This window comes from Solanum stenotomum, chromosome 3 (genome assembly GCF_019186545.1).
Source record: "Solanum stenotomum isolate F172 chromosome 3, ASM1918654v1, whole genome shotgun sequence".
Taxonomy (NCBI): domain Eukaryota; kingdom Viridiplantae; phylum Streptophyta; class Magnoliopsida; order Solanales; family Solanaceae; genus Solanum; species Solanum stenotomum.
This window is the reverse complement of record NC_064284.1, coordinates 64017668-64029623: the sequence shown is the minus strand read 5'-3', so window position 1 is coordinate 64029623 and position 11956 is coordinate 64017668. Positions and strand designations below refer to the sequence as shown.

Below are 11956 nucleotides of genomic sequence, written 5' to 3'. Positions count from 1 at the left end.
TATAGGGGGATGGTTTAAGTATTTGACTTTGAAATGCATGAATGTATTTGTAGCTGAACCATAGTATAGGCGTGTTAGGAGTAACTTATTCTAGCATAGACAATTAGGGATGTAACCTACTTTCAGAGAAGGAAAAACTAAGACAGGAAGAAGAAAGAGAACAAACCAGTGTGGAAGGGTTGTCGCTTATCAAAAGTATGTTGGGGAAGTGTATGATTCCCAAAAGCCCTTCTTGACCAAGTTATTTGCCATCTCGATGTCAACACGTCACATTCTGGGGTTAAAGATAGCCCAAAAGTACCACATACCACCAGAGGTGGAGGGGAAAAAAATAATTTTTAAGAGAAGTTAGTAATACAAAGTAAACCACTCTATCTTTATCAGCGAGAGTATGAAGTTAATCAGAAATGTGCTGCTGATGGCATCATTGAAATAGAACGTCAACAATACTAACACTATTTCGCTGATCACATCAGAATTCAAAAGCTAATTTTTCAAAGGAAAGAAAACATTGAAACAAGACATAAATACAATATTAATAATGGGTAAAGAGGGCTTTATTCCAGTCACGTTACTCCTAGCCATAGATAGGCAATTTGCAATCACACTCAAAATATGGTGATCATGTTCCATGTTATCTATCATGTAAAATTACAGAAGCATTTCACCTCAACACACACCTACAACCTAATCACGCATTAGTATAATGGTGAGGAGGCAGAAAAAACATAGCAGAACGGAACATAAACCTCTTTAATTACAGCGGGATTTGGTAAAGCTATCAAAGCTAGATAATCGAGGAACTCATGAGAAAGCCTTAGACTTTGATGAAGCATTTTGATGTGCAGATCCAAGTTTTTGGATCCAATGAAGAAATCCCTTCTTGTGATGAAACATTGAATTTTGTACTAGATTCAGAGTCCCATCATGTGCAACTGAAGATTCAAACTGCTCCAGTACCTTCACGATCTGCCAAAACTCAGGCCTCTTTTCTGGTTGCAAAGACCAACATTGTTCGATCAAAGTTCTCATGGCAAGAGGGCAGTCCCCAGGAATAGGTGGTCTCATATTCTGAAAGGTTCCAGAGACATTCTTTCAGAATTACACATAATCCCCTCCTTAAACTTATAGAGGGGGGGGGGGGAATCCTCTTTTTAAGATATGATGAAGCTATTGACAGAAACAATCCTTTGTGAGGGGGGGATGGGGTTTAGGGGCATGATTTTGTCTCTTGGCTAGTCATAGGGACAAAAAGGGTCATCCATGGCAAGGTCACAATTGTGTGCATCATCTTCCAGATGCATCAGCGGTCATAAATTATTTGGAAAAAGATAACATATGAACCAATGATACTTTTGTGCACCATGATAACTAAACATAAAGTTCGTAATACTAACTTCAATACCTAGAATAGATGAATAAGAAAAAAATTCAATACCTTGTTCACAACAGCAAAAGCAGCCTGTACTGGTGTCATATCTTCATAAGGAACAGTTCCGGCCACCAATTCCCATAAAATGAGTCCAAAACTATACACATCCACCTTCCGTCCATATGATTTTCGTTTAATCATCTCAGGTGCCATCCATCGGTAAGTACCTGGATCATCAGCCAAAAGATCACAATATGCTTCCTCACAAGCAATTCCAAAATCTGCAATTTTAAGGTGGAAGTTCTCATCGATAAGTATATTTTCTGGTTTGAGATCCCTATGAATAATGCCTTGTGAGTGAATATATTGCATCCCATGAGCAATATCCAAGGCCAGTGCAATTAGTTTTTGCAAGGTTAGGGACTTGTCCTCAAGCTTGTGAAGGTGTGCTCTCAAAGAACCCTCAGATAGATACTCAGTGACAACACAAAAAACGGGTGTCTTTCTGCATGCTCCTACAAACTGCATTAAGAGGTCATTAAAAACTAGATCAGAGATGATTTTGAAAACAAAAATAAGTTGCCAAAGTTGTGTTTTACCAATTTAAAACATAAAAATGGCAGCTGCCGAGATATTAAAAGAAAAACAAAACAAACTGATGCCATGGAAGAACTTCCATTTAAAAATTCTTTGTCAAGACCATCAAATACAGTAAGGAATGTATATGCAGAATGCAATATGCTCAAATTGAATGCATCAAACAAGAAAATTGATCATTGTTAACTACCTTTACGACATTTTGATGGTGGAGTTGAGACAAGAGAGTAACTTCTCTGGTAAACTGATTCTCCAACCGAGTTGCTAAAGCTCCATTTTCGTCATCATCAGGTAGTTTTATCATTTTCACAGCAACAGGTTCATCCCTGTATATTCCATGGTAAAGCTGACTATGCGCACCATGAGCAAATCTAAGCCCAAGAAATAGCTTGGAAAGATCAACAGTATACTCATCAGCTGTTTCTACAGCCGTAACCCTGCGCCCATTGTGATCAAAGTACTTTGTCCATGCAGAATCTTTCCGGTTCCGGCTCTTTGATTTGTCATTGAACTTCGCTGCTGACTTTGAAATAGCAGAACCGGAACTAGCTATTTTCTTTTCATGAGAATCTTTGAGGAACAACTTACCCACAATGCCCTTCTCATGTCCCTTCCTTTGAGGATGTGGAGTCGAAAATCTCCTCTGATCAGATCGAGCTTCCTTAAAGGTATCGGGAAGTTTGGTTTTCGGAAGAGGGGATAAAGCCCTCTGCTTATTTGTACTCGGGTTTTGCTGAATTTGCTTAACAGTTGGATCAGGTCTTGAATTAAGAGAAGTTGTTCCAGGTCTAGTTTTGGCACCTGTAATACTTCTAGGCTGAAAACTGACAGGGCTACTGGACAATCTAGCTGCATCCAACCTATGACAAATGGTATGAGAAAATTTCGTTCTCCTAATCCAAGAATTAGCTTCCTCGTCCATTGTTTTTCCGAAATCAGACTAAAAAACCTGGTAACTAGTACCAAATTTCTTCTCCTTTTCCTTCTTCAGTTCAGGAGGAGGTTCCAATTCGACAATCCCCTCAAATTGTCCTATCAGCTTCGCTATGTTTTCAAAAAACAATTTGTTCATACCCATCAATCAATAATCAACTCAACCTTCAATCCTATGTGCAAACACACACCATAAATGATCAATGACAGCCACAATAGACACCCTTCAAAAATGCCTCCTTCAAGAACAAATTGAACCAGATTAAACGAAATCTTTTTCTTTTTCTTTCTTCTTCAAAAAGAGTAAGCAGGTATAGGAAAAAACAAATATTTATCACCTTTTCATATTCATTCAAATCAGATAGGAAAAGACTATTACCTTAAACAGCAGAAGAAACCCTCTTCAGCTACAAAATCAAACAACCTTCCTTCAAGTCCTAGAAAATCCTAAAACAAAAAATCAACAAAAAAAGAAGAAGCAAAAAGTTAATAATACAAGAAACCTAAACAATATCAACAAACAACGAAGGGATGAAAACATGCTAATCTGAATATCAATATTAACAAACCCCCAACACAAATCACAATCATGAATCCAAACAAAAAAGAGAGACACACATTATCTTAAATCCAAAAAACAAACATACCCTTTCCGCAAAATCAGATTCTAAGTACCAAAAGGGTAAATCTTTCACAATATTTTTAAAAAAAGGATTTTCTATAAAAGATTCCATTTTTGTTTAACTAAGAAAGCTAAACAATCTTAACAAACAACAAAAGGATGAAAAGCACACTAATTTAGCTATTAAAACAAAGAAACATCAATATTAACCAACCCCATTAAACCCCCAACACAAATCATAATCATAAACCCAAACAAAAAAGAGAGACACACATTATCTCAAATCAAAAAACTAAACACACACTTTCTGCACAATCAAATTCAAGTACTAAAATGATAAAATTTTATCACAACATAAAAAAGGATTTTCTATAAAGATTCCACCTTTGATAAACAATAAAACAAACAACAAAGGGATAAAAGCACACTAATTTAGCTATCAAACCAAAAAAAAATAATCAATCTTTATCAAACCAAAAAAAAATAATCAATCTTTACAAACCCCATTAAACCCCAAATACAAAATCACAATCATAAATCCAAACAAAAAAGAGAGACAACCATTATCTTAAATTGAAAAAATAAACATACCCTTTTTACAGAATTAGATTCAAGTACCAAAACGAAAAGTCTTTCACATTAAAGAAAAGGATTTTCTACAAAGATTTCATTTTTATTAAACTAAGAAAGCTAAACAATCTTAACAAACAACAAAAGGATGAAAAGCACACTAACTTGGATATTAAAACAAAGAAATATCAATATTAACAAACCCCATGAAACCCCAAATACAAAATCATATTCATAAATCAAAAAAAAAAAAAAAAGACACCCATTAGCTTAAATTGAAAAAATAAACATACCTTTTTTGCAAAATGAGACTCAAGAACCAAAAGAACAAATCTTTCACAATATGAAAAAAGAATTTGCTATAAAGAATCCATTTTTGATAAGAATTCCAATTCTCCTCTCTTTAATGTTATGTAATATTCTTTGAGTCATTGAGATAATTTAATGAGAGAGGAGAATAATTCAAATCAAAATCCATTTATGACTAAAATTCCATATTCTAATAGGTCTTTGTTTTCACACATATATAAAAAACAAACAAAAAAAGTACGTTTAAGTACGTTTGAAGTTTTCGATATGGACCCGGTTTTGTTGCATGACTGAAGGAGAGGTGGGGTGGTGGGGGTAGGGTGGTAGGAATCGGGGTTGGGTGAATTTTATCTTATATCCGATGTTCGATACATATTATAGTCCGATTAAATTCAAATCTATGCAAATAATTTCTAATAAAAGCGACTTCATACCTGAGAAATTCAAACCCGAACCCTGATTATTAATGATGAAATACTTACCACTCTGTCATAGTCCAAATTAGTTAAATGAAGTTAATAAATTAGGAGTAAAAGATAAACTAAAATAAAATTGCATATTAGTTACCTTGAATTATGCCGTTTTGTCTTAATTTATGGATAGACTTTACGTTTAAATTTATCCAAAAAAAGAGAAGAAGATATATTTATGTATTTAGAAATAAATTTGAAAATTATTTATTTTACACTTATGAAATTATTTTATAGTCAGGTAATATTTATGATTTATTTAAAAACTCTCATTTTCTACTTATGAAATTATTTATAATCATATTAATATTTATGACTTTTTAAACCACGAATTTTAGAAGTTTAATTCTTCTTTTATTAATTACGTGCATATAATCAAACAATGCTACATAAAATGGAAAAAAGGCAAGGGCAGAGTTTGAGGAGTTTATTCAAACTCTATTATCAAAAAATTATGTTATAGATATAAAGTTAAAATATTTTTTTATAGATATAGTGATGTTGAATTCCATTAATCTATATGTTTCGTTTTATATATTTTGATTTTTTAATTAAAAATTCTGAATTTGCCATTAGATACCAGGAATAATCATCACGTAGGCATCATCTGGTCACTGGTTAAAAAGAATTGTTCATATATTGATTAATAATTAAGATTTGTATAATTTTAACCAACAGTGACTATGGTATATCTATTTATTTTTTTTAAAAGATAACGTCAAAAATACGGCATTATTCCCTTACTGGATTTTTGTTGAAAAGATTATTCAAAAAGTTGAAACGAAATTTTAAATATTTAATTGATCAACAAAATTTTCCAAGAATCCTGTGAATAAGTTGAAATAAAGACAAAAAAGTGGAAAAAAGGAAAAATAAAATTAGGTAGGAAGCATATAGCTGTCACAATCTGAGAATTATTAAATTACGTATGATTTTAAGGAAGATTGAGATATTTTTTAATATTATTTTTAACTTTGTTTTTATGTAGAAATATGATTAAAGGTACGATTAACTAGTACGGATAAGGAATATTAATATATCGTCGATGGATATGGTACACTGAATGATGTTAACTTTTTTTAATCGAAGATCTTGATTTTGAGTTCACGATATGAAAAAAGATATTGGTATGGAGTTAATTTAAATTAATCAAGCTCTAATACAGATAGATATCAGACATCAAATACAAAAAGAGAAAATAATTATATAGTTATTATTTACTTTGTATTTTTTCTTTATGAATTATCTCACTATTTTTTTAGCAATTTTCCTGATGTGTTGATTTTAGTCTAAATGTAAAGCGTACAAGATGGATAGATGAGATCAATCGCCGTTTTTATGAAAATAAATTAGTGTTTAAAATAAAAAAAATATTAGGAGTGGTTCCTCTTATAATGGATCTTATGTGATTTAGATTCAAACTTAACGAGCAAATAATACATTATACATTAAACTAAATAAAATTGCACAAAAAAAGAAATCAAAATAGCAATAAAAGTAATTTATATATACATATTTATAAGTTGAGCCGTAATATTAGAATGTGAAAACTTTATGAGTTCAGATTTGATATTCTACCACATATCTACATCTCATTTAATTGATTAATGTTGAATTATTTGTACTTATTTGGCGGATCTTTTAATTCATATATAAAATTTAAATTAAATTTATTAGGTTCAATAAATCTAGAACTTATTCATCGTATACATTCTTAATTTATGAGTTTAAATTTTATTGACATAGATTTGTTCTCGACTTATCCAAATGAATTTTCCCTCTTTGTTAAATATAAAGAGAAAATACATAATTACCCCATTAAACTTATACCTATTTTTCAAGTAGACACTTAAAGTTTGAGAGAGTCTTATTAACCCACAAAACCATTTTCAACTAATATAAATATACCATTTTGACAACAATGTTAATCTCAAACCCTGCGCGTGTGTTCACTCTCAAATGAAATAATATTATTTTATTTTATTGCTTTCCATTAATAAAGAATCGGGTAATACCCGAACCATTCACATATTAACCCTCAAATCTAATCGGACCACCCATTTCACTCTCCTCTCTCTCCTTCTTTTCACTCAAACTACTGTGAAACGTCTTCTTCTTTTACGAATCCCACCATGACAAGAAACAATCAATTGCAAATTAATGAAAAGCAATGAATAAAATTGATGTTTGGATATCAATTGGTCATGGGTGTTGATTCAAAAAGCTTATTCAACACATTTTGTATTTATTTTTGGATTACCAAATTCAACTTGAGCATCTAAATCTGGGTCAATACCAGCAAAAACATCTCTGAACAAAGTTCTAGCACCATGCCAAATGTGTCCGAAGAAGAAGAGCAAAGCAACCTTCTTCTGCCAACATCTCCATACTAAATAGATTTGGAAATTCTGCCACAAGTGGTTGAAGAGTGGTTTGGGTCTCGGGCAATGTATAGCTTAAGTTGAGCTCGTACCAAACAAAAAAGGAATAAGTTTCTAATTTCCGAAATCGTCTTAGCTAAACCTATATAATTCCACTTTTTTTTTTCATTTTTCCTTGCAATTTATAATGCATTAAGGGGACAAAAACCAAAAACTCTTCGCTGAATGTGGCTCATAACCGGTACCTTCCTTTGTTATAGAATTCCACAGACAAGATTCTATAATAACTTCCAAACCAAAGAAATGCAAGATGAGAAGGAGCTTTTTACATTACGCTTCAATAGAATGAATTCGGTAAGGGTAGAATAGGCCCTATGATCGATCGAAGGTGCTGTGCCACTTGAACTCAAATCTATCTGACCTTCAATCCATTTTTGTCCAGCCATCAATTGTTCATGGGTGTTGATTCAAAAATTTATTCAACACATTTTTCATCAAATCATATACTGCAAAAAATGGTCATTCTCTAATGGCTTCAATTTTGTTTAGATCTTTAGAAATGTTGACATCTAAGTTGCAAATTCATCAAATTTTGCTATTTAAATTATGGGTAGCTTTTGTTGTTGTTTCAAATTGGATTTTGGCTAAGAGACTCAATTGTAACTGGATAACAAAGTCTAACTCCATCAAAAAATCATCTTTTTGGTTCGTTACCGGGGAAGAATTTCATCAACGACGAGCTGATTTTCTCTGCGACAGCGGCGATATCTGATTTCTTCTCCTCGTCCTTGGCCGATGGGGGTGGCGGTGGAGCAGTGAGAGCTTCTTAACAACTATTTCAACTCCGCTAAAGCCTTTTTGCTCAGATTTTGGAAGTTCTTCAACTTTGTTGATGTCTTCCTTAAACAAAGAAAATGCAATAATTGAGGGTTCAAATTGGCAATGCCACGCGTTATTTTTGCATTGGTTTGGAGCTAAATTTTAGTCATTCGCGCACTTCTCAGACGTGATATCACAACCTATATGAAAATGGGTTAAAATGGTGTATTTATAATGATTGAAAATGGTTTCGTGAAGTAATAGGACATTCGCAAACTTTTAAGTGTCTACTTGAAAAACAAGTATAAGTTTGATGGGGTAATTATGTATTTTTTCAAATATAAAACATGACAACTTGAAATCAATTTTAAGTAATGGATAAATTATAATTTGTTACCTAAGCACCCATTATTTTTTTACAAAAAAATTAAGAAGATTCTATTGATTTTTCTATTCATATTCATATATATAATAATAATGGTATGCAACTATGCATAAAAGTTAGCGGCTCTAGAGATAGGAATAAAGCAGTGAAATGTAAATTTTGAATCTTAAATTCAAGTTTTTAATTTCGAGTTGCGTAAATTTTGGGACGAAATCAATTTTATTATCAAATATCAAGATGTGAAATTAATGTCAACTTTCACTTTTATAATCAAAATTTTAATTAACACAATATTCTTTGAACGTACGAAAAAAGTCCAATATAATGACTCTCTCGTCTAAACCTCTATTTGACCGCTATTGTTTTTTAAACAAATATATTTTAAGTAAAATGATCCAGCCAACTTCTTAACTTTTTTATCATATTTAAATGATGTTCTCTTTAAAAGTCAAATGGATTTATTATTTTTATCAACGTGTGTCCTAATTTTTTTTTAAAATGTACTTTCCACGATTTTTTGTTCAACTTGAAGTATAATTGTTGATAATTTTGGAGGAAAAGTCAAGTTTGAATATATATATAATATGGTCAAAGATCATGAGAATGGAACTAAATATTCCTTTAATCATGAGTAGCATGTCTTAATGAGCATCTTGGGATCTTTTGTTATTATTTTATATTTTTAAATAGTGGAACAAAATAACAATGATATTAGTTAGTATTTAATATGAAATAGTTTGAATTTTTTTTTGGAATTTTATTATTTTTAAGAAACATTTGATACGTAGGTTAAATTATCTAAGAATTATAGTTTTGGAATTATAAGCTCAGAAGGGATTTTGACCGTTGAGGTTATGGAATAAATTAATCACAAATTGGATGAAATAAAATAGGATATTTCATGATTAAATCTATGATAAAAAATTATATTACGTTTGATTGATAGTATAAAAGTTTGAAAGCTCCCTACTAAATTCATTCAGAAGTCTTACACTTATCATTTTGGATAAGAGTGGAAAGGAATTGATTTCAATCATCTCATAATATCGCTTGACAAATTTATTTATTCAAAAGTATTTGGTATTCAAAGTCTAATGATTCTAATTAATTAGATTGCTTAGACTCGAAATTTAATTCAAAAGAACGGATGGATTTCAATCATCTTAACAAATCCTTTGCTTGGTGAATCATTTTTATTTAAGTATGCAACATATGAAGTCCAATGAACTCGACTTATTAATTCATTCCCAGTAAATAGATAAGTCTATAGGTATTCATAAAAGATTACTCCATTAAATTAGATCGGAGATTTTTATTTAGAAGCGAAAGAATCTCAAATATATTTTCTCCATAATCACTTCGATTCATCTCCTTAATGAAAAATCGTAATTACACCCTAAAAATTTCTACTAATAGACTACAAGTGTCATTCATATATTTGCCTCACTGTTTTAGCAATGACTTCTTGGATTATGGAAATATTAGCATAATTTAAGTTATACAAAAATTAAGTATTATGATATGTGAGATAAAGTGTGAAATAAGAACACGTAATTCATAGTCCATGAATCTGCTAATGGGCCCAAAAGAGCAAACGGCCCATAAAATGTTACCGAAGAGAAAAAGCCCAAAACGATCATCTAATTAAGAACCATAATACGTTCTGAAATTCTATATAACGTTTTGGACAATTCTCAAATCATGATTTTTACGATGAAATTAGGATCGATTAAGTTCATTTTTCTCGAGAATTATATTGATTTAGGATTAAATTACATTTTCTTGATACATTAACATACAAAGTTAATCCCATTTTAACTTCATAAACTTACTATTTGAAGTCAACTATTACAGAAAATTATAAGAAAAATTACCAAAATACACATTTTATTTTATCATAATCTCTAAAATTTCAGATCATTTTTTTTTTAAAAAAAATCCCCTTTTGGGATACATCATTCCTTCTCGTTAATACATCCCTATCCCTCTTGATACATTCTTCTCCTCTCTGATACATACATCCCCTATGTATTTAGATGTCATATCCCCTATTTGATACATCCCTCTCCTCTTTGATACATCTTTCGCCCATGTATCCGGATGTCTACTAATGTATTCGAAAGTCCAGTGATGTATCCGAAATTCATAAATTTTAAGGGACTTTTATAATTTGAAAATGAGTAGGAAAATAATGTAATTAGCACCTAACACTATGAGATTTATGTATATGAAATTATATGTTTATTGTTTTATCTTTTTACTCATTTGCTTATGTAGGTTGTGTTTGGTGTGGAGGAAAATATTTTTCAATTTTCTCATATTTAGTTGGTAGTTTTTGGAAAAATATTTTCAATAAGTTGTTTCGACAATGACTTCCTTAGTGAAACTAATCGGGAAAATAAATTCTACAAGCGACGTTCTACATTGTTGTGTTCTCCCACCCATCATCCCCTACCCCCACACCCTGTAGCTCCCATCCTCATCATCCACACTCCTATCCCATCCTTTTCTCACATATTATATTTGTTTAGATTATATATGCATACTTTTAAGATTATATTTTTTACATGCGTATCAAACATAAAAATAAATTTGAAACCTACTTATTTTTGAAGAAAATATTTTCTTTCGCAAACCATCTTCCTTGAACACGCCCAAAGTCATTGGTGTTGAGAATATATATTTGTTTATAGTCGATATTATCAAATCAATTAAGATAATTGTAGGACCGCGACTACTTGAAACTTACAATGCACTTTCATATAAGTTGCAAACACAACAATGATGAAGTAATATATGTATATTTTAAAATTTAGAAACTGATTCTCTATCTTCACAAGATTGAGAGCCCGTTTGGATTGGCTCAAAAGTCGGTCAAACCTACTTTTAAGTCAGTTTTTGACTTCTAGAAGTGTTTGACAAATATAAAAAATAACTTAAAATAAGTTACGAAGTGTTTGGCAAGGTAAAAAATGACTTAAAATAAGTCAGAAACCAAAAGTAGGTCTCCCCCTACTTTTTATTTTTGACTTAAAAGTCATTTCAGTTTGACTTTTTATTTTTAACTTAAAAGCTATTTTTTTAAGTCAATCCAAACAAGCTCTGAAAAAAATATTTGTGTATATTTTAATCCTTTCAGACCCCTGCCCATTTATGAGATTACATAAAATATGTCATTTTNATTTGCTTATGTAGGTTGTGTTTGGTGTGGAGGAAAATATTTTTCAATTTTCTCATATTTAGTTGGTAGTTTTTGGAAAAATATTTTCAATAAGTTGTTTCGACAATGACTTCCTTAGTGAAACTAATCGGGAAAATAAATTCTACAAGCGACGTTCTACATTGTTGTGTTCTCCCACCCATCATCCCCTACCCCCACACCCTGTAGCTCCCATCCTCATCATCCACACTCCTATCCCATCCTTTTCTCGCATATTATATTTGTTTAGATTATATATACATACTTTTAAGATTATATTTTTTATATACGTATCAAAC

The 11956-nt window shown here is 31.2% G+C and overlaps 1 protein-coding gene across 2 annotated transcripts; it reads right to left on the bottom strand.

The window, feature by feature from the left end:
- Positions 1-539: 539 nt before the first annotated feature.
- LOC125860083 (serine/threonine/tyrosine-protein kinase HT1-like) lies at positions 540-4676 on the bottom strand. Of its 2 annotated transcripts, none has more exons than XM_049539979.1 (5): positions 4655-4676; positions 3282-3339; positions 2160-3141; positions 1439-1894; positions 540-1071 (listed from the first exon to the last, which is right to left on the bottom strand). In XM_049539979.1, the coding sequence occupies exons 3-5, from the start codon at positions 2889-2891 to the stop codon at positions 805-807; spliced, it is 1455 nt and encodes a 484-aa protein (XP_049395936.1). In that variant the 5' UTR covers positions 2892-3141; positions 3282-3339; positions 4655-4676; the 3' UTR covers positions 540-804. The 2 variants fall into 2 exon arrangements, with proteins under 2 accessions (XP_049395936.1, XP_049395935.1); XM_049539978.1 differs by lacking the exon at positions 4655-4676 and adding an exon at positions 4388-4606.
- Positions 4677-11956: the final 7280 nt, after the last annotated feature.